The sequence below is a fragment of the Phoenix dactylifera genome, chromosome 9 (assembly GCF_009389715.1).
Source record: "Phoenix dactylifera cultivar Barhee BC4 chromosome 9, palm_55x_up_171113_PBpolish2nd_filt_p, whole genome shotgun sequence".
NCBI classification, from domain to species: Eukaryota; Viridiplantae; Streptophyta; class Magnoliopsida; order Arecales; family Arecaceae; genus Phoenix; species Phoenix dactylifera.
This window is the reverse complement of record NC_052400.1, coordinates 7,743,736-7,767,875: the sequence shown is the minus strand read 5'-3', so window position 1 is coordinate 7,767,875 and position 24,140 is coordinate 7,743,736. Positions and strand designations below refer to the sequence as shown.

Genomic DNA, 24,140 nt, shown 5'->3' with positions numbered 1-24,140 from the left:
GAATATGAGTACCAAACATCACTCAATAAATTGTAAAGTAACATGATAAGTACATAAGAGTAGAGTATTAATTGGATATACCTATTTTTAGCACCATGAGTGTAAAAGTAATAATCCATCTAGGCTTGGAAAGCTTGTCTAAGCATATTTCATTGGATTACCCTTCTAAGCAAGAATAGAACTATTCAATCTTTTTTCATTTTTATAACCAATCCATATATATTTCACTCCATTTCATTTTAATAACCAAGAGCCCCCCAATCCCTTCGTTCTCTCTCTCCCCCCTCTCCCCCCCCTCCTCCTGCCATGATTGGAGCTTTGAAGCCGTACCAGTACCCGATGCCAATGCTACCACCATTGATTAACACCGTCGCCCTCAATTGATGCTAACACCAACTCTGATGGCCCCAATTGATGCTGATGCCTCGTATATCTCTCTCTTTCTCCCTCTCCTTTTCTTTCTTCCCCCTCTCTGTCTCCCTTGTCTCCCTTTCGTCTTCTCTCCTTGCCCTTGGCTCTCCTCCTAGGGTTAAGGTGGTTTTCTCTCCTTTTATCCTAATCCGCTGTCTTCGGTTCACATCGGTTTGGTTTAATACCGAACCGGTAGCTGGCCGGTACGACCTCTGGTACTGGTCCAATGAACCTTGACCTAGACACTTAATAGATATGATGTGCCAAGTGTAATGATAGTGTCAAAATATAGGCAGGGGACATGGCATGTGGGCATGCATAGACACGGAAACCTAGAAGAAGGAAAGCTATCGATGCTATATAACAAACGAAATGGAATAGCCATGAGTTTGTAACTTCTTTAATTTATTTGTTACGTTCACTTAAAATTACTTAAGATATGTCGTGATACTTATGTTTATAATTGATCGTGATGCATCTGTATTTCAAACAAAATGAATTTCACTTGAAATATTTAGGATAAGTTTATGTTAAAAGCCTATTAACACTTTGCTTAACATGCCAACATAATCTTCATAATTGATCGTGATTCTTATGTTTATAATTGATCGTGATACATCTGTATTTCAAACATAATGAATTTCACTTGAAATATTTATGATAAGTTTATGTTAACAGCCTATTAACACTTTGCTTAACATGCCAACATAATCTTCATAGTAATCTTGATGACTCGATTAGTAACATAAGGACACTTAAAGGATCCATAAAACCTCGAAGCTTTATGTTAAAAAAGCTGACACTTTAAAAGTTTTCAACACTTCAAACTTAGCATCTCCTTCATGACACTCCAAACAAAAGGTGCCAAGTGCAAATACATTTCCTGATGTTAGCAAGATGCTTTAAATAGAGTGTCTAGTTGTGTCATGTCGTGCAATGTCCGAGCTAGAATTTTGATTTTTTGGCAGATTAATAAGCACACAAGTGTTGGTTGCAAGATATCACAGATAACATAAATTTTGAAAAAAGATACCGTGATTCTATTTATCTAAATTGATTCAAACTAAGCAAGACTTTGTGAACCTTACTTCCATCTTGTTAAATACTAGAATAACAAAAGAATGACAAATCAGGATGTTGATAGATAAAAAAATGTTCTTTAGCTTGAATATATGCTACGTATATATGATGTTTATGATCAAGGATAATTATAAATTGCAAATGGTATCTAATCAATTGTGCAATTTGCTCTATCTTTCTAATTATATTTCCTTCTAATTTTAAGGCATGATTCAAAGACGGACTCTCCTTCTGTGTTCTTTAATAATTTTTGGTATTTTAATAAGGCATCAAATTATCAAACCTTTTTATAATAACCAAGCAGAAAAGATTTTATTTTTTGTATTTTATAAGTTATTATTTTCTTTCCTGCTAAAACCTATGTTACATGGACACTTACATCCGGCTCCAAGAATGCATGTTGGATATGTATCCGAATCGGATACATGCTAGGCACTTGGATACCTATATATATATATTTTTTCTTGCTTTTACAAATATGTAGATAATTGGACTATTCCTATAATAAGTTCAATACACCATATTAATGTTGAAAGTGACCTTATATCCTTTTTAGAGATTGGCCAAGGATATAGATATTGAAATAACTTTTCAAAATATCCATTTTCTTGTAAATATTGAGAAACACGTGGTGGAAGACCTTGACCTATATATCTTCTAATTTTTTATATAATATTTAAAATAAATATATTATTCAATTAGATTTCTTTTTTCTATGTTTCCCTACATCTCCTTTTTTTCCCCTCTTATCGAATTAGACACTTGGTCACATGTTCAAACTCGATTCTCGTATCCACACCCATGCGGCATCAGGTGAAACTGCAAACCTCAAAAGGATCTATTGAGGTCAACAAATCAGTTTAACTCATGCTCACTTGAAACTGAAATTGCATTTCTAGCCTTCGAGTTGATTAGCTGTTCTCTGGATTGACACATGAAGTCATAGTTCAGATTACACGAAGGGTTGAACTTAATTTTGGTTTGGGATTTAAATTATGGGTTTGACTAATAATTTAATGCAATTTCAATCAAAGGTTATTTGTTTTAGTAATGTTGTGTGAAACCAAGGATCAAAATATTGAGGATTGAACTCGTACAAATCAAGGGCAGGTACAACACATATTGCCGTGATTGTTTTGACGAGAGTATCATGGTTTTTTGTGTGTGTTTTACATAACTGACAACTTGGATTCTAAAATACATGTAAAGCATATGACACTAATATTAGTATTAAAAAACATTTAGGATACTAAAAATAATAGATCTTGTATAGACGATGCTTATTGACTGGTGGATCAATGTTCAATAAAGAAGTCTGGAGGTAGCACTAATCATTTGACCAGCAAACAAAGAAAGAAAGGGGTAATTCACAATAATCAAATGTAAAACATACTTTATTTGTCTTGATGCAACTATTAAAGATAGCATACTTTATCCATTTTAAAATTCTTCCAGCTGTTCTATTATAAAGATTCAATATACATTAATTAGTGGGGTCTCAATTTTCTGATATCACTTTACTTTTTAAATTGCCAAGATTGACGAGGTTTTAGAACAACAGTATCTGATAATAAATTTATTTGCTTCTTTTTTATTGAGAAGTAGGATAGGCCAAAACCAATTAAAGATCGAAGTGGGTCTTGAACCTAGGTCCTTAGTATCAAACCCCAATGAGTTTCCCAACTGCTATATTTGGCACCCTCAAATAAGTTTTTGCTTCTTGACAAACAAAAATATACATACTGCTACTACGCATGTTTTGCTTTTAACTAACCATAGGAGATCTTACTTGTACTGCTGTAGTTAATGATTGGAGTGTCTTTCTTATTTCCAAGTTTCAATAAATCCTTTTATTCTGAAATTATAGTTAATGATTGAATGAAATAAGTTTCAACACATTACTTGTTGATGGATTTTTATCTATTTGTGTGCTTATGCTAAAAACCTTATTAATTTGTTTCATTTTTTTAGAAGTCTTATTCTCTATGATGTTCAATTCTTCCCTCAGGTGTCTCTCTCTCTCTCCCCCCTCCCTCCTCCTCATTTCTCTCAATTTGTGACTTCAACTACCTCTATGATGTTGAATTCTGCCCCTAAGTTCTCTTGTTCTCTCTCTACCCCCACTCTATTCCTTTCTCTCCCTCTCCCTCTCTCTCTTCCCCATCCTCCCACCCTCCCTGCCACTTCTTTCTCTAGTTGCATGTTTAAACGTTCACTCTATAATCTATATAACTGCTTGTCATTTTTTTTTATTTCTAGCTATTTTAAATTTTGAGTAAAACCTATTTTTCTTACTATTATATTATTCAAGTAACAAATATGGTCTTTGAGTTGCTTTTAATTTCAAAACGGTGTGTAACTAATAGAGTATCTCAATGGATTTAAGTCCGTTTCAAAGTATTGAAGATCAATGTACTAACAATTACATTTTTTTTCTCTCATTTCCATCTTCAAATGTTGAGGAATGAGTAAATAACAAGGTAAATGTATCCCCAGTTCGGAAGTGGTTCAGGGCTGGTTCGTGGCATATTGACCTTGATTTGCACGTGGACCTCTTGATCCAAGTAAGTTGAGTGGTTCAGGCATGGTTAGGCTAGTTACTACCCATACTAACCTCCCCTATACCAAGAAACCTTGGTTTGGTATGAACCTAGATGTACGTACCAAACTGAGGGGTTCCTTAATCCTTTAGTACAACTGAGTTGTTAACTTGGTTGGTACTTGGGTCTAGATACAGAGCTCGGACCTTGTTCATTCGCACATCCGTGTTTCTGCTCTTAAATAAGATCACCATTTCAGCTAATCAAAATAGGAGCTTGAAGTAAAAATAATCTAAAGGCTTGTTATTCTAGCTACTTGTAGAAGCTGTGCATTTTTTTATTTATTTTTTGGGATGTACTTAACAAGTGCTGCTGAACACATTTTTTCTCCTGCAGTGTTGTTCTGTTTTGAAAGATGTAAGGATTTTTCTTTGACAGAACCAAACCTGCCGTTAGAATGATAAAATAAGTTTCTTTATGTGGCATTTTAGAAAAAAATCTTTCCATCTAATACATTTCAAAGCAGTATGCTTTTCATATAGGACATTACTAGGAATGGTTTTTTAAATCAAAGTATGCTTAGATTTGGTTTTGACTAGTTTAATACATATTTTTATGTTACTATGTTTCTTTGTTGATTACTTGGCTCGGGAAGCTGATTAATCTGCCTCTTTTCCCCCCCTTGCTGTAGGGCTTATATGAAATTTGAATTCATCATGGTTTGGAGAACCATGTAACTTTTGTACAATAGTTTAGCTTTTTCTAGGCTTTCTTTCTTGTCATGTTCGCTTGTTCAATTGTGGACCAATATAAATTTTTTCTATGGGTAGGTTGGTCTGTCCAGATATTAGTGGGGGGCAAGAAACGTTTCCTATTCCGGCGACAAATATTGTGGACGATCCACCAGTTGCTCCTACAGGCAAGTTGTATTATTAGTTTGGGCTCTTACTTGAAGTCATTATGTAGGATTCATGATTACTACATTGGTTGAGGATGATTCTAATATGGCGGCTTCTTGCATTTTCTTCACTCATTAGTAGTACTAGTCATGACAATAGTTGAATAGCATTTGGTCTATTTTGGTGAACACATAAACAAATAAGCTAGTAAAAAGCACATGCTTGATATCTAGTGTTCATATCATGAAAGACAAGTAATTGAAAACATATACACCACCGATTTTCCATGAAAGTAATTAATCCTAGGATTTATTATCCACACTACCGGTATCTTTGTCTAACAATCAGCACTAAGTGTGATGTCCTAAAATTACACATGCTAACAACAAGAAATTAACTGAGTGAACTACGGAGCTAGATATTGAAGTATGCTTAGATCCTGCTATAAGAACGGTGGTGGAGGATACAAAGTTGGATGGTGAAATTAATTAGAAAGATAGAAAAAATAATGGAAGTGACTAGAGGGATGATACCACTTTACCAAGGTTCTAGTCTCGAGAGGAGAAGAAAGATGGAAAATAAACAGAGATGAGAGATAAATGAGAAGGAAATAAAGATAACATATGGAGGAAATTGAAACTGCCCGCTCATGCCTTCTTATGATGATAAAATCATTGTTTTGCCAAATTGAACACTATAAAGATGGGAGGGACCATGGTCTACCGAACCGACCAGAACCGGTCGGTTCAGGCTGTATCGAACCGGTGCTGACAGCTACCGGTACGGTTTGACTATGAAAACGGGTACCGAACTGAAACCGGTGCGACTGGCACTGGTAGAAGCTGGGAAGAAGAGGAGGAAGAAGAGAAAAAAAGAAGAGAAGAGGAAGAGGAAGAAGAGGAAGAAGAAAAGAAAGAGTAATAGAAGAAGAAGAGAAGGCAAGTACCAGGAGAAGGAGGACCTCTCTTTCTTGCTCGCGGGCGGGACCTCTCGTCCTTCCTTGCTTGCGGGAGAATCGGAGGAACCGGAAAAGAGAGGAGAAGAGTGGAGGAGAGAGGGGAAGGAGGGTTCGGGAAGAAGAAGAGGAGGAAAAAAATAAAGGGAAAAAAAACCCCGCGCGCGGGAGCGAGTGGGGAACTGCGAGCCCGCTCGCATTCCCTACGCAGGGAACCGCGCCCGCACACGGTTCCCTGCACGGGGCAGCGAGCCCATGCGGGCTGCCCCGCGTGGGCTTTAATTCCCGCACAGTGGCATTTAATGCCACTCTGTGGTAACATAGACATGCGCGCGTGTCCGCCCGTCCGAGGTATTTTTTTTCCTATCTCGACCGGTTCGGTAACCGGTACCGTACCAGAACCGGTCTTCACCGGTACACCGGTACCGATGGTACCGCAGACCCTGGGAGAGACAATGAATCTTGGTAAGGTCTAGAAATCTAGATCCTATTACCTTGATCATGTTTGAATAACCTCACTTGGAAACAATTGTATGCACACCTAGTTAAGGTTAATTCAAGGGTTCCTGGTTGCATGGGCTTGAAATGAAAACAACTCACAGACTTCGCATTCAATATCATGAAGGTTTATTCAGTTCATTGAAACTGGAAATTTCATAGCCGGACATGCATGCATTTGAAATTACAACAGATCACACAGTAGTTATTTGGTTATGAATGTTACCAATGCAGAAAATAAAAAAAAATCTGCAGGGGTGGATGGATGTTTCATGAATATTGTTATCTGGTTGAGAGGTCGTGAGAGATCCTTTGACTTTCCCTAGATTGGTTACTCTCAAAAAATCATTTTAGAATTGTTCTTTATGTATTGGGCAATCACTGGTCAGTGGGAAATGACAAGTCTACAGCACATGCTAGTTCCTGTCCTCCTGCCCCCTCCCCCCTGCTCTCTATGCATTTGTTAATTGTTGTTCAATGACCAATTATTTGGGGCTACAACACAAGCCCTGTTCTCCCATTGCATCTTGCTTCCTCCTTCCTCCCCTAAGTGCACCCCATGATCATTAAAATTTCTCTTTATTGAACATCTTGAAATCTCCCCCTATTTATGATGAGTATAAACCTATCAATGGCAGTTTCATCAGAAGACAGGTAACAATCTTTATTAAGACCCAACCTGCCACTATATTGCATTAATGTTAATGAACCCACTCGAGGAGTTCTTGAGATTACTTTGGGAAGCTGATGGCGTGGAGGAACTCATTGAGGGCTAGGCTCTTGAGGAAGTCTAGAGACAATTGATGCCATGGGTGGCAGAATAGAGTAGCTAAGGCAGACTAGAATATATGGCAGCATATAATATGAGGTAGGAAATCATACTTGATCGGTGGCTAGAGTCTAGGAATCACTACTCTTCTCTCTCTCTCTCTCTTATGTTCTCTAATGCTCATGGAGGAGTCTATGTGCCTGAGATGTTGTGGCTATGGTGCTGTGCAGATTGGAAGGGTGTGAAATTTCTACTTTGTGGGCTGTTTATTGGCAGTTATTGAGTAATGCTCCTACCTTCTGCAGATTTTACTATGATCATTTCTGTTGAATCTGAAATTTTAGTAGTTAGGGTATAATATGTAGCAGCTAGTTCATGTGACTCATTGTTTAGATGTAACCAAATTGTATTTTCTCAATCGTACCTGCTGGACTTGCAGCAGCAGGCTTTGATGGATTTTATCTTGATCCATATGGCCAACTGACACCAAATATAACACTGCATCAGTAGTATACGATGCATCAGAAGATTGATTTCTTTTAGCTGTTACATGCTGGGCATGTGAACATTTAAATCAGAGTTATTGGCATTGCTATTCCATAAAATTGCACACAAAATATGCAGGTGCTGAAAAAGGAAATAGCATACTTGCAAAAATGCATGATTGAATTATCTCATCGCTCTTTTGGATTTAGTTGAGATTTTAAGTTGGGCCTTTTGAATGGGTTACTTGTCCTTTTCGTCTTGCCTCAGTCCTTATCAGTGCAAATAGCATGGGCTGAGGTTTTGCTTGTCATGCTAGAGTTGGAGCAAATGAGAGAGTGAGGGAATGAAGGGGAAAGAGTGAGGCTTAGAACGGTCTAGAGAGAGATGATCCATGTGCATGGATGTGGTGCCCTGGAGAGAGCTTCATCACAAAATATGAACAAGAACTTGTATTATTTGAGACAAAAGTTAGCCAACTGGTTCAACTATGGTCAGCTTGCTGTTGAATCAAAGACCCATGACCTGGAGCCCCAAACTGGTTGGTCTGGGTCAATGGTGTCAGAACAATTTTTGTGAAAATATTGATGATTTTCTTGTTTGTTGACCTGGCAACCTGTGCAAGCCTTGTCTTTTTATTAAGTAGATTGTTGCCTCTGATGGTTGTGTTTACTGCTATCACATTACTGCTAAGATTCGTGCACACACAACATTCTGCCTGATAGTTCTTATGATTGTACCATGTTAATCGTAAATGAGGGCGAGTCTTGGTGCAACGATTAGGTTGCTCCATTGTGACCTAGGTATCGCAGAGTCACAGTTTCAAAACAAAGAAACATCCTCTTCGCATGTGGGGGAAAGGCTGCATACATCTGATTCTTCCCAGACCCTGCAACGACGAGAGCATTGTGCACTGGGCTGCCCTTTACCATGTTAATGGCTAATACATTCACCTCTTTTGGTTTCTCAATCATATCTAGGTTTTACATACCAGAAATCATTACAAGTTGCCGGTAATTTGAAGATCCCTGCAAATGCTGTTGGGTGTAAATGCAAACGATATTGTATAGATCCAAGAACTTGTGCTTGTGCTAGTCTAAATGGCTCGGATTTCCCATATGTGCACAAGGATGGTGGCAGGTGCGTACTGTCATCATCATATTCTTTTAATTCTTGAACTGCTAGCATCTATTTCTTACAATGGACTCACATGACAAATTTGTGACATTGATCTAGCATCTTATTTATATGTTTATATTGTATTGTATATATCTATTGTATATATATAAATGTATTTTGTATTTGTATACATGGTCAATAAAGCCATTTGGTTCTAGGTTTTACTTTCAATTACTTTGTTAATTAGGATTTGTTAGGTTTTACTTTCAATTACTTTATTAATTAGGATTTGTCATAAAATTCAGATATAACATGAACCTGAGGTTTTAAGTATTGTTGAAAGGAGCATGCTGGCTGCTAGTTCACATGGCACAAACCATACCGACATATGCCATGCCGTGCCTTGCTGAAAAAAGAAAGGAACTTAGAAACCCCTTTCTTGAAGAAATATTAAAGAATGTGCAATTTTTTTTTTTGATTTTTTTATGCGATTTGTGTATTTGAAGCTTCTTGATCCTAAGTTGATCATAATTTTATCGTGAAATACAATTAAAGTAGACCAATCAATATATATATAAAGAAAACTAGTGATAAGAAACATCCAGTTAATTTAATGCATTTTAGGTACAATATACATGCCGACATCTAAAATCTGGTGGTGTGTTAATATCTTTCATAGATGTTGGGATCATTTTCATATCCATGAGGCATATCGTACCTATTCTCCAATCACATGGCATTATAACTCCTGTAAGTTTATTCTATAACGGTACGTATTCTGGGTCATAACTGGTCTCGGCACTCTAGCTCTGGCTTTGTTCCTATGAGAAGTCATCCATTAGATATTGAGGCTGTAGGGCAACCCATTTGAATATGCTGGTAGTAAAATCCAACCCATAAAGTGCTCTAAGTTGCATAGGATGGCTGCCACTGCAAGACGACACCTCAGACACACTATATCCGTATGGGTTGTAACCTGTTTGTGGATAATAGGATCCGATGTAGTATGGTTTGCAACCTGATACATCCATGGACCTTACACTGTGTGCGATCTCATCTGTAGTGGCATTGTATCGTAGAAGATCTCAAGGTGCCCATCTACTGTATGCAATGGCATCCATGCAGGTTTTATATTATGATTGTGGTCCCTATCTTGCATGGCATGAGTGAACTGGGACTCTCCAGTGAATCAAAGACTACCCTGGGGCTATGCTTCATAAATGGTAGTTTCATATCCATTCCTTCCTTGGCCATCATATGCATGATCATCGAAATTATCATTGTTGCCCTGCTTGTTTTGAGTCTGAGTGAACTGTCCCCACTCTCTATAATGTGGTTGCAACTGCCTTCTTTTCTTTTCCTTTCAAGGTAGGCTGAGCAACTACTTTTTTTTCCTTCATGCCCCTCTCTGGCTCTGCTGGAGGATGGACGATGCCTTCTTGACTGAGTGGATCAGATAGCGTGGTGGTCTCGTCCGAGCAACTTGATCAAAGCTTTAGATGTCCCAGATATGAAGCTTTGTGATAATCGGCTCCCCACTGACCCCTTGGTTGATCGGTTGGATTTGAGTGTGGAATGTTACATTCTTTCCATTACTCTGCATCGATCCTAGCCTCCATGGTTATAAAACTCGCCGATTGTGGAGGTGATCTTGGCTCGTCGAGCTCTGATTGTTGTTGCTGGCCCTCAAGCCGATCAACCATGGGATCCTCTTCATCCTGCACGAAGTCATTTTGGAGCAGATCATTGTGCTTCAGTTCTACTTCCTCTTTAATGCACTTCAACTTCAACTGCAGATTGTAGTTGACATATACAAGATCGTTGAGATGCTTCTGCGTGAGATTGTTCCTCTGTTGTGGATAAGGGCGAAGATAGACTAGTTGTTTCGTAGATTAGTTGCATTCGTAGCCATCAAAGAAGACCATCTGTGAAAGGATCCAGATTGTTAGCTGCCTAAGGTTTCATGCTAACTCTCCAAAATGAAATTACCACTTAGTTGCAAAAGCATTGGAAAAAATTACATAATAAATAGTAGTTATTATGGAACATCAATTAATAGTCATAGTTGATATCTAATATACCTGGATTCATAGTTTTTTTCTTGCGACAATTGGTCCATAGCCAAAGCTATTGTAGCCCTCCTTTCATATATAGAAAAGCGATATTATAATATGTTAATGATTGAAGACACGAATTGATTGCCTGTATGCCACTTAACTTACCTCTTGAAGACATTGGGCTGCGATTTTTGGATCATACTCCATCTTGTAGATTACATTGCACAAGGCATTCAGAAGTTTCTCATCCATATCGATTCCAAGGTTGCTGTACTAAAAATTCAGGTTAGGTAGTAAGTTGCCGATATAGTTTGCAATTGTTTAAGTAAAACATTTACAACTATAAGAGGAGTTAATAAGTATTTCATATACATTCTTACTTGCTAGGTGCAATTTCCTACATATCTTGTAGTCCCTATCTCTGCTCAATGATTTCAACGCATTTTTGAGCATACTTCGGATTTGCTTGCTTGATCTGATCCTTCACCACCATCATCATATGGTATAGAAAGCCCATCTGGGGATATCTTTTACTGTTTATGGCCCGAAGTATTCCATATAATGGCTTGAGGGCTCTTATGATCCTCTTAGCCTATTGCCAGAACTGTTGGCTTGTTACCAAGCCCACCACGTGGCTTTCTTTAGTGCCGGCCCATGCATATCTACTCTCTTTCCACTCAGCACTTACAAATATTTGATACAAACTTGATTTCTTCTCAAGGAAGCTATCAAGTGCAATGTAATTTGTGGCAAACCGTGTCATTGTTGGTTTCAAAATTTCATTTCATGTCAACTTTTCTCACTGTTAATGGCCTAAAGCACTCCATATAATGGCTTGATGGCTCTCAGGATCCTCTCAGCCTATTGCCAAAACTGCTGGCTTGTCACCAAGCCCACACCACGTGGCTTCCTTTAGTGCTAGCCCTTGCATATCTACTCTCTTCCCACTCAGTTTTGATAAATATTTGATGCAAGCTTGCTTTCTTTTTAAGGAGGCTATCAAGTGCAATATAATTCGTGGAAAACTACCACTGCTAATTTCAAAATCTCAACTATGGTCAGATGTTGTTTCAGTCTGATTATCCTACCTCTCTTGAACTCAATATTGCACTTCCTGCATCTTTAGTGGTGCTGACCTGAGAGCATTTGCCCATACTTTCAACCAATGTCACATTTGGGGTCCTTCCAGGATGGACCCATTGCTGCAAGTTTATCGGTCAAATATTTTTACGTCAATTGGTATATATGCAATTAATTTTTAATTTTTTTCTAAATTTGTACACTTAACTAAGTAATATTAATTATTTTTTTACATTAAATCAATATTTAACTAGAAAATATCTAGAAAATTTATTTTAATTTAGAAATATGCGGAGCCATAATTGGGATGCTACATTTATTGTTATCTCGGGTTATTGTCATTTTATTAATTATTTAAAAAATAGTGAAATTTTGTTGTGATGAAAAAATATGTTTTCTTCTTTAGAAAACACTTCAGAATTATATATACATAGTACTAATTTTTTTGTTATTAATTATATATTTTTATTATTTTTAAATTAAAAGTTAATTTTTTAAATATAAAAAATTTAGAAAATTAATTTGAGCTTAGATCTGTGTAGCATCCTATCATGGATGCTACATATATTTTTCTTAGCTTATGGGTATGCATGGAAGGCTACTAATTTTTTGATTTTGTTCAAATTTAGGCCTATATCATTATGCACATGATTATGCCCAAACATGAATTAATTGGCACCAAATTTTGGTCGAGAGTAGTTTGCATATCTCTAAACATGCTTCTGATTTTACATAATTTTTGATTATTGTTTTATTTTTAAATCTGATATGTTTTTAATTTAAAAATTACATATTTAACGAAAATTCAAGATTTTAGTGCCGTCATGTAGATCATCCCTAGATCTGCAACATATCAAGAAATCATGCTAAAATCAAAAAATTTTGTATGACCTATTTTTGCTTTTTCTTACTAATTTTCGGTATCTAAACGGAAAAAAAGAAGAAATGAAGTGGGAGAGAGGCACATTACTGTTCTTGGCATGCATCTGGCTTGAAATCGTCGACATCGCCTCTTTTTTTGCAATTTTTCAAGATTTAAAAAAAATGAGAAAAGAGGTGTTGAGAAGGCAATGGAGGCCTTCTCAGACTTCTCTCAACCAAACCGGCCTGTACCAGTGTTAACTGTGTGGTTTGCAATGGTTCTGCTTCGAACCGTCTGATTCGGAGTGGTTTGGGTCATTTTTCGAACCAAATACGCATCAAACCAGGTGGTTCATGGCGGTATGGCATTCACAGTGCCCGTCATCGGTTCATGAAGTCTAAAATTCTAATTTCTTTGTATTGCTGATATCATTGTTTAATTATTTACGATTTTAAGAGCTCTAATCAGCGTTTATCACATGCTACATGGACTAATTAGTAGCTGGGGTTAACCCTAGTTGTGATATTGTATCCAAGTAGTATCTTTTAATATTTCTCGATCAGTTTTTACAGGTTTATTGTTGTATTTGGCATTTACCCTTCTCTTTGGCCTCAAGTGATACTATTGTTCCATGATTTCTTAAAAATTCATTGTTTATTATTAGAATGCAGGTTCAGTTACATCTTTTTCTCAGAACTAAAATCTCCTGTATTGCTTCTTTAGATTGGTTGAAGCTAAAGCTGTTGTGTTTGAGTGCGGTCCTAATTGTGGATGCAGTATTGACTGTGTAAACAGAACATCCCAGCAGGGTTTAAAATACCGCCTAGAGGTTGTAATTACCTGCTTATTGGTTCCCAATAATTTTTCTTGCTTATGCCACTTGTTTTTGTTCTAAGTGGTCTGTCCTTCATTATCTTTCTGTTGCTACATGTTACTACAGGTATTCCGCACATTGAATAAAGGTTGGGCTGTTAGGTCGTGGGACACCATTCCTTCTGGTGCTCCAGTTTGTGAATATACTGGAATTCTTAGGAAGACTGATGATGTTGAAAATGTCTCTGAAAACAACTATATTTTTGATATAGATTGCCTACAAACAATGCAAGGCCTTGACGGAAGAGAGGTACTTATCATAGCAATGACTTTTACCCTCCTTTTGTTCCAGAGTAGTTTTTTATGAGAATAATATGGAATGGAAGAGAGGAGCTTATCATAGAAATGGCCTTTCCCCCCTTCTGTTCCAGAATAGTTGTTTTTTTATGAGAGTAATACATATAACTCATCCAAGTAGAGATTGACGCCTGGAAATTGCTTGATCTTTCATTTACCTATGTTCACGTTTCCCTTATGCTCTAGAAAGTCAAGGTCTGTGCATGAATGCCAGTCAGCAATCTGTAGCTATGTCTCTAGTTTTGTTTTGACATATTTTTCATATGATATTCAGTTACTTCGCAGAGAATACAGCTTGATAATTAAGTTTTGGTCCGATATCTACATCAGATTGAACCTGTTATATATTGTGTTGCTGTTCTATTTCTGCTGTCCGATGTAGAAAATGCTTTGGGTTGTGTTGGTCTAGATCCAACTCCATTCTTTTTGCATTGGGCCCAATTTGTTTCTTGGGATTGACATATGACATATCTTTGGGGTCAGGACTCTTGTAGACACCAAAAATAGTTAGGTTCTATATAATTCTCCTTTAGGTACCATAAAATAATGTATATTTATTATAACTATAGATATTAGGCAATCAACGAGACCATTGTGTACTATAGTCATGTTAGTTCAATACTACTCACTGAGGAAAAATGTCATGTAAATTACATACTTGCTTTTAGCATCAGGTTATATAAATATTAATATATGTGGGTTTGGTCAGTAATTGTCAGATTTGGCAGTTACCTGACCATCTTGATCTGCATATGGGTTGAGGTTCAGTAAGATCAAGGTTTCCTCAAAAAATGGAAAATTTTAACTACAACCTTAAGATTCAGCTCGATCCATAATCTCACACGAGTTGGGTTAGATCAAATCTTCAGGGTGACCTAGTCCCTTTGCAGCTCTAGCATTGGTGGTGTCCAAGTGTCATGAAGTGCCCAACACTTCCAGAGAGCAGGGAAAAAGCATCTGATGCTTTCTTGTATATGTGGGAGGATATAATGTGGGTATGTGTGGGTGCATGTCTGTAGGTAGAATGATAGATGTACACACATTTACACACATTTGTATACATAGGTTAAATGAGCTTTTTTATTTATTGACTGTTCACTAATACCTTTTGCTCTAGTTATGCCTTGCCATATAAATTTGGAAAAAATGTGGTGCTTCAATACATGCTTCTGGTACTTTTAGCCTGATGAGGTTTAGCATTTGAGATAATCTAGATTTGAATTAGCCAATATTTGTATTTGTTTGTTCTTCATAACAACACTCAGAAAACAGCTAGGCCAAGTGCCTATACTTTTTCTGATGGAGTGAGATTTCATTTTTGATGTGCCATGGACTGTCATTCCATATCTTGTTGTGTCAAAAGCGATTATTTTGTTCAAATGTGCAACATTGTAGTTTCAAGTCAGGACATAACAATCTGTTGCACTCACCAGAGAATTCTATTTTTTGAGTTGATTTTTAATTTCTCTCTCCAGATAAAAACAGCTTCTGTGATCTCCCTTAGTTGTATGTTTTTTTTTGTTGCATGACTTTTTATAAACAGAGTGCAGGTTAAGTTTGTACTTGTGAATTACTAAGTTGTTAAAAGTTTTAAATAGCTAACATTTTTATGTTTTATATATTTTGCATCTTTTGTTTTGTCAAGAAGTTGTACAGCGTATGGGGCTTGTTGAAATTTTAAATCAGTCAGATTACCTGTACCCGTAATATATAGGAATGTACATGCATTTTTGTCACTTGTACTTATAGAAAACCACAAAAGCAATATACTCAAAGGCCCCAAATAATATGTTATACTTTGAAAGTGGTGCGTTTCTTTTTTTTTTTTTTCCCTTGATTTTTACTTCTTTCTTTTTATGCTGCTTTCAAATTTTTTTATTGGATTTTTTTTACTATTTCTTGATTGGAATTATTAAAACTATTGAATGGCGACTCACCATACATGTTTGAAAATGAAACCAAACTTTCAAAATCTAGCAGCAATACCATATATGGTGTGACTTAGTTATCAGATTTCCCCAATGACCAGTCTTGCATATGAATTGTTGTTTGATGTTAGTTTAAATTGCAATAACTTCTGGAAGGCCTGTTATCACTTATATGCTTCACATAGATTTCGTATTGTGTGCATTTACTTTAATTACCAACATACTCTTGGGGTTCTTACAGGGCTGCAATGAGTTTTCATAAATGTTGTGCCTTGTCAAGAGGATGAAATAATGCCTCTTCACTTTCACTGCTTCATTGTTATACACTTCCATAACTTAATTTTTCCGCCCAAAAAAAATTTCAGCTATACATTTTTAACTGGTGTATTTGTTTACAGTTGGAAACTGTTCTAAATTTGTTTTTTGCTGTTTGTTTTGACAGCGGCGGCCTGGGGATATCTCTTTTCTTACCAACTTTATGATAAAAAGTCAGAAGTGCCAGAGTATTGTATTGATGCAGGCTCAATTGGCAATGTTGCAAGGTTCATCAATCATAGCTGCCAACCAAATCTCTTTGTACAATGTGTTTTGAGCTCGCATCATGACATCAAAATGGCCAAGATAATGTTGTTTGCTGCTGACACTATACCTCCCTTGCAGGTAACGGCACTGCCTGAATTTCAAATTATCTGTAGTTAAATCTTTAGCTGGTTGTATCTTCATGTGCTTTCTTTTGTATGTATGCTACTTCTTATTGACATTCTGTGTTATGTTGTTAACTTGGTTGCTTTTGATATATTACTGTCATCTGCTGCACAAGAGAACATGATAATATACTTGGAACATTTTAATCTATAAAAGGTTTCTATGAGTCTAGTCGATTGGGCTTTCCCTAAATTGCATGCATTGATTAATAAATGTGTTTACACATGCTTTTCATTGATTTACAATCTCCAATTTGTTCTAACATGGTATGTGATGGTGAATATATTTCAATTAATTTAATGAAGGCCTAAGGAGCCTTATTTGGACAGTATTTTGCTTGTACACACAGCTTATGTTGTATGCACCTAGTTGGGTCCACTTTAAGTGTTACTTGACATTCAATCCTACTTTATGCTTAGTGAGTCTTATATAGGCCACTTCAAGTACCATTAGAACTAGTGGTTTGTGTATGCTGCCTTCCTGTTATGAGCAATTGAAGAAGGGCCACTTATATGTATGTACGCGTGCATGTTCACGTCACGGACCTTATAAGGGATACATTGGGCTTAATTGGGTTGTGGGCCCAGTTTGTGCTTGACATGTCTCATGTGGCCACTTTGTGCATGTTGGACCTGCGAGCCTTGCTGCCTTGTGAGGCCCTACATGGGCCGAAGAAGTAGATGCTAATATTAGTGATATCAAAGTGTAAATCATGCTAAAATCATTGTCTCGTCCAATGATTTGGCTAAAAATCACCAAGCATATGGTCTATATGTGGAAACTCGAATCAATGTCCATATCCTAATTCCTCGAACCTTGCTTAAATGGTCCTTTCATTTTGAATAGTTCTTAATTGCTGAACTTGATTGAATCTTTTAATCTGTACCATCCGGACTCTGGACCTAAACTTGAATCGGTGTCTATACACTAAATCCTTAAACCTTGTTTAAATGGCGCTTTCATTTCAAGTTTGATTAAATGGTGTTTTCATTTTAAGTTATTCTTAAATGTTGATCTTGATTGAATCTTTTAAGCTGTGATACCTAGGCTCTTCATCTAACCCTGACATCCCTATGTGAACATGACACGACATGCATATTGGTATCAGATTTGTATTGGACCTGTTATCCAAACACTTAGACATGACAAATATATCAGCAGTGGAGAGAGGCATGAGATCTGACTGGGAGGTAGAGATGGAGGAACATAAAGATAAGTGCAGATATCATAGAGATTAGTGAGAGAAATACCGGCGCAGGGGGGGGGGGGGGGGGGGGGGGTGCGGGGGAGGAGGGGGTGCAGACCACGTACCTGGGCTTATGTGAGGCAGTGGAGTGGATCTGGCTTCAATGGTTTCAGCGTCAAGTGGAGATAACGATTACAGCTCAGTATAGTTGGGCTGCCAACCCATGCGAGGCACATGTTCCCTTCTTTTCCTCTTTTACTTTGTCCTTCTTTTTTGATGGCAGCACGACTTTTTAACAATGGGAACATTTGATGGGTGGTTTTGATCCAAGTAATAAATTGTTATATAGGAAAATTAAGAACTATACCTGAACTGTTTTGCCATTTAACTAGCAGTACTTGTTGGCCCAAAAAATATTTCCAGTCCTTCTTTGGATACATTTTAAATTACTAGTCCTGAAAATAAATTTGTAGCTAAAGAAACAACTGGGAATAAAGAAAGACAAATAAATTTCAAATTATGTGCATTACAGATATAAAATACATATTAGGAGACAGCATGGCTGGGTCCGACTTGTTTGACAATACTCGTGTGTGTCCCCATACCTGCACGGCTGCACCCAATTTTTGGATCATTTTTAGCCAAGTCCATGTTTCCTAAGATTTGGGGACGAGATGAACCTTACTATTTTACATGCGCCCATACCTAACACCGGTAGATGCATGTGTATGTTTTTATATACATTTGTATTTTCTATGCCTTCTCCCTTTACCAAGCCTGAAACCTGAAATTTTTTAAACTATAGAGTTTCAACCTTTGGTTAATTTAGACTTAAGTGGCATAATGGTAAGTACTTAATTATATTTGTCGAGTCACTCCTTTGTGGTAACTCAACAAGTCTTCAAGAAAGGATTTAGACCCCAAGTATGTAATGCTGTTTCAGGAAAAATTTAAGGGCCTTTTTGGATGCTGGATCATTTTATTTGGATATAACATCTCCAATGGTTCAAGACTTCATCAAAAGTGGTCTGGGGCTAGAGGATTTAAAGGGTTTCAGGGAGGATTTGATGCTCTTGAACCTAATAATCATAAGTAAGACTTTTGGTTCGAATGTTGTTTTTTTTTTTAATTCCCAAAATTTAGAGATAATGGATTCTGTATCAATCCATGATACTTCTTCCTCAGTATGCTTCTTTTGCTTGAATTGAATTCTTTGGCACGATATATCTTATCATTGGATAACTCATTGATCATCTAAAGAGACCCTAAAGGGCAAAGAAACCCTAACCATGGGGTTAAAATTTCATGGAAAAGGGAAGTCTAAGAATTCTTTGATATAGTTATCGAGAAGCACAATTTTAGAGAAAGCTCCATGATCAATGGGTCAAAGGGCTTCCAGGTCTTTTCATACATAGTGTGTTAGAGAATGCTCAAAATACAAGTAAAGCTTTAACAATTGCTGGCTTAGATAACATTCAGGCGATGTCCAGATGGCTAAATAATAGACCTATGCATTACTCGGGCCAGATCAATATCAAGATGAATTCGTTGGTCTTGAGCATGGCTTTTGGCCATTTGTTCCCAGCCCAGGCCTAGCCTGATGACAAATTGGCAGGACTAAGACTGACTCATTCTGTTCTGTCCTGTAGCCCTGGCTCTAAAGAAAAGTCCTGGTGTGAATGATGATAGGGTGCTGGCATCAGTGGTGGGGAGAGCGAGGAACTGGTGAGTTAGTGGGTGGGATGGGGTGGGCACGTGAGGCTTAGATACAGATATATCTTTGATAGGGGCCCTGATGCATGTCTGATAAAAAAAATAAGTGTCTCAATTATTTTATTATTTATTTGGGCTCGGATACTTATTGGATATCCCCAAATACTTCTTGGATGCTTTCGAGATGCTTTTAGTGTTAATAGTGGGTTATTTGGCCCTGGTCAAGCGGGTTTTGATCTATGAGTTGGTCTCCCATTCTCTCCCACGCCTTAATTTTGAGAGAAGAGGGAAGAGAGGGAGTGGATGAGAGGAGGTAGAGGCTTGGTAGACACTAATGCAAGACACTCGCGACTAAACACTAGCAGTAGGATGCCGCCAAGAGAGCTTTGATGATTTGTTTCACATTTCTGCATTTGATTTTTTGAATAACAGAATTTTGATTATATTACTTGCTTGTTGATCTTTTTTTAATTTTTAAATTTTATTACATTTTTATGGAATCTTGAATTTTGCCTCCCCTGTTCTTATTAATTTATGTATTTTCTGCATATTCTCTTATTACATTTCTGTATATTTTTTAAATTATATTGCTAGCTTGCCTACTAATTTATATATTGCTTTGTGAGAGAGTTAGACTGGAATGCTTTTAAGAGCATTTAGCTCCAATTGTTTTTTAGTGCAAATCAATGAAGGGTCTGCCAAAATGAAAATAAAAAATGTTAATCATGATCTAAGATATGTAAAATGGCCAGAAACCAAAAATCACGGATTTTTGAGGTCTTTTTATCATGCATGGAATGAAAATAAAATCAATAACTTCAACGGTGTAATATCATGTTGTAGTTTGATCTATATCATAGAAATGTGTAAAATAGTTGATATTTAATTTGCATCTGTTTAAAATATTTAGATCAATATCAACAGTTTGGAATTTTGAATTAATCATTTATGCTATGTTTTTTCTTACTAGTTACATTGCAACCATTCAATTTTTGTTGGCTAGAAGCATAGGCAAGAGAGCTCCATAGTAAATATTTTCAGTTTCTTATTATTTTGTACATTTTAGATCATAACCAATGGTGCTGATTTTCATTTTAAGAGATCCTTTATTGATTTCCTCTTGGAAGCATTTGGAGACAAGTGAGTATTTTGCTCCAAATGCTTCCCATTGGAAACCAATGAAGGACCTCTCAAAATGAAAATCCAAACCATTAATCATGATCTATGATATATAAAATAGCTAGAAACCAAAATTTGTGAAGTTTTGAGGTCTTTTGGTCATGTATCAAACAAAAATAAAATTGATATTTCAATGGTGTGATATCATATTTTAGTTTGATCTTGGAAACATCTAAATTAGTTAAATTTAATTTATACTTGTTTTAAAATATTTAGATCAAGTTCAATGATTTGGGATTATAAATTCAATAGTTTGTGCTATGTTTTTTCTCACCAATCATATTGCAACGATTAATTTTTGCTGCATTAAATTATAACTGTTTGCTGCCTCATTGTATGAACTATGCTCGTATGTCATTATGTGGAGTGTGAGTCATATTGTGTTCTACTATGAACTAATCATGCTTGTTGGGTGTTTTTTAATCATATATGTTGAAAAAAGAGATTTATTTATTGCTTTATTCTAACGTATCATATCTTAATTTTCAAGATTTGCTGAATCTGCATACCTGTATCATGTCTTATCCATATCCATGCTTCCTTGGGGGGGTTCAAGTGTGTTGTGTGTTGTGATTCATGTGCGGATCTGTAAGTGATGGTATTTGAAACTATAAGCCTTTCTATGTGTCTGCATTAAAATGTACGTTTCTTTTGTTACTTCTGTAGTCACATATGTCTAATGTCATTAGTTCATTGAATATATTTGTCAATGTGTATTTACATGTGCTTTTCCGTGTGTATATGCACATCCATACATTCACGCAGCTGTTTAGGGAAATATGTACGTGCCCACACATATATTGCACCTTACTTTTAGGGCATGTGCCATGCTCTTCATACAGACACCTTTAGAAGGATAGACCAACTATTTCATTGTTCCTTTCTAGCTACTTTTTTTTTCGTTTCTTATTCGTTAGAAGGGGCATGCTCTAATTTCAGATGATATTTTCAATGCTATTATTGTCCATCAGCCCACCTGCCTCAATTATCCCGAAGGGGATGTAGAGGAAGTGAAATGATGAGTACGAAACTTGAAAAATTAACAAAAATAAAGATATGGAGATGCAATAACAAAAATATTGTGGAGAAATTTAAGCTGATATGTCTGACAAATTGTGCTCTATAATCAGAAAAATAAGTTTTACAATTACAAAGTTAATCACTGACCATAACTAAGGCTACTAACCTATGTTTACTATTTATTCCTACAAAGTATTGCATGAATAGGTAGATCTTCAGGTTGTATCTTTTGTGCGAAAGAATGATTCACCTTTCATGATGTCAACTGGTGGATTGCGCAATGGGCACTTTGAGAGCTGTGCAGGTGGATGGAAAATGTTTGGAGTGATTTGAGATATGTGAGAGGCACGATCAAGTGGTGGACATCGCAAAAGAAGATAAATCATTCTTTCACGTGAAAGAGACAACCCAAACCCCTTGGCATGTCTAACTGTAGCATATGTTTCATGATTTGTTCATGTGTAAGTGTGCCTGTGCCCCTATATTTATATATGCGTTCATTATCACCATGACTTATTAAGTTTTGAAACCAAACTGTGACTTTTGAATTATATTTACAATGATAGCAATGACAAGCATTTTAATTGCCACATAGAATGGCATATTTCAAGTAGAACTTTTGGGGCGTCAAAGTTGAATGTCGAATTTGCTTCAAAATTACGAAGGAACGTTATTTGTAATGTTTGATTTATGTTCATATCAACCACTGTCAGATATACTCCTGACAAAATTATATAGAAATTTGATGCTTCCTTTATTTTAAAGCATCTTGCTGAATTGTTTAAAACTGCAAATAAAAGTTGTCCTTTCCTTTTTTTTAAAAAAGTTCCATGTCATGTGCAGGAGCTCACATATGACTATGGCTATGCTTTGGATAGTGTAGTTGGACGAGATGGAAAAATTATTAAGATGCCATGTTATTGTGGAGCTGTTGACTGCAGGAAACGACTATACTGACTGATTATAGGTAATGTTCTATATAATCGAAGGTCTCATCAAGTTGTATGTTGAACACAGCCTTCGTATTCATTTTTATTATCAACCTAAAAGGCAACGCAAGGATTTCTGACTTTTGGAGCAGAAGTGCTTTGTTTTTTTTTTTTTGACAAATGGAGATGGGGAAATTGTGCTTGGAAAAATATTGTTTCAGTATACAAGACATGCGAAATGTGCGGGTTCAAAATTTAAATTTGATGATTACTGTTGTACAAATACAAGTTGCTCTCAATGATGGAGTGATGTCCCAACTTGATGCTCGATTTTACCATTTAGGCTCTTTAGATGTATAATTGAATGAGAGATAATCCTTTTTCTGTACAAAGGATTATCTTGTATACTTTATTCAGACAATTAGATATGAATGCCTATGTACATATATACAGATATAGTACTTCCAAAAGCAAATATTTGGAGTTTTTGGTCATCCTAGAGTTTTTGATTGTTCTTTTGTAAATAATCGAAATATCCTCTTGGATTAATTTAATTGAACTGATAATGAATCCAAATAAGAGTTTTAAAAAATGTTTGATAAATATTGCTTGTTGTTTGTTTAAATGTGGGTCTCGTTTATAACCCTGGCTTCCTGTTAAGTCTTTCACTCTTAAAATATTGAATTCATTCAAATAAGTCTTACTTATTTTGTTTAGAGAGATTAGGATCGCTCTGTATCTCTTTGCCATATCTTCTAGTCAACCATAAAGATCCTTAAATATTTCAATTACGAACATACCATCTCTTTTTGGTCAAAAAGGGAGAACCTCCCTCTATGCTGCATCTCTACTTAAAATCTCATGCAAGATGTAGTAAAAAAAGAATATATGATTATTTGTATGGAAATATATTTGAGGAGAGAGATGTCAAAATATCTAAATCCTTATAAATTATATATATTTTTACTTCAAAAACAGAAAATTAGTAAAGATATTATAAATAAAAGGACTTTCATAAGTATTACATGTATCATTCATTAGGTAACCATAGAAAAAAAAGGTTTGTCATGTGCATAGCTCGTTCATGTCTCTCCCTGGGTTTGGGGGGAGATAGAGGGAGTGCGAAGATATCCTTTGTTATTTTGTTGCATCTCATGTCTGTAGATAGTGGCTGAACATAAAATATCAAAGAATGAGATAACTATTGATATTTATATGTAACTTTATGCTGGTGTTCGAGCACATATGTCGGTTGACGTGAGTTCCATGATGAAAACTCTTATTGCCCTCTCGTGAAAGGGAAAATGATAGGTTTGCATTATGTGTTCCAAAGGTTGTCCCTCGGTTAATGTTGATTAGGTTATGTTGAAGCATGTATTCTTGGAGTAAATATGATTTCTTGGTGCCGCATCTAACTACATATTTGGTTTGGGAGCTCACTGTTGCTTGATATGGCTGTCAACCTTAAAAATCTTAGCGGAGTCAAATCATTGAATTGCCATTATTGAGGACAATTAGTTGAAATGTTTTATTTTATAATATATTGTAAGGGTGAGG

The 24,140-nt window shown here is 36.3% G+C and overlaps 1 protein-coding gene across 1 annotated transcript in view; it reads left to right on the top strand.

Annotated features, from left to right (window-relative positions):
• The window catches only part of LOC103723084 (histone-lysine N-methyltransferase, H3 lysine-9 specific SUVH4-like), a 49,893-nt gene extending 26,852 nt beyond the window's left edge, over positions 1-23,041 (top strand). The window contains exons 12-18 of the mRNA XM_039130558.1: positions 4,862-4,950; positions 8,616-8,775; positions 13,477-13,582; positions 13,694-13,876; positions 15,399-15,429; positions 16,294-16,511; positions 22,498-23,041. Of these exons, the coding sequence (XP_038986486.1) occupies positions 4,862-4,950; positions 8,616-8,775; positions 13,477-13,582; positions 13,694-13,876; positions 15,399-15,429; positions 16,294-16,511; positions 22,498-22,611 (901 nt within the window). The 3' untranslated portion in view covers positions 22,612-23,041. The remainder of the gene's footprint in view (positions 1-4,861; positions 4,951-8,615; positions 8,776-13,476; positions 13,583-13,693; positions 13,877-15,398; positions 15,430-16,293; positions 16,512-22,497) is intronic.
• Positions 23,042-24,140: the final 1,099 nt, after the last annotated feature.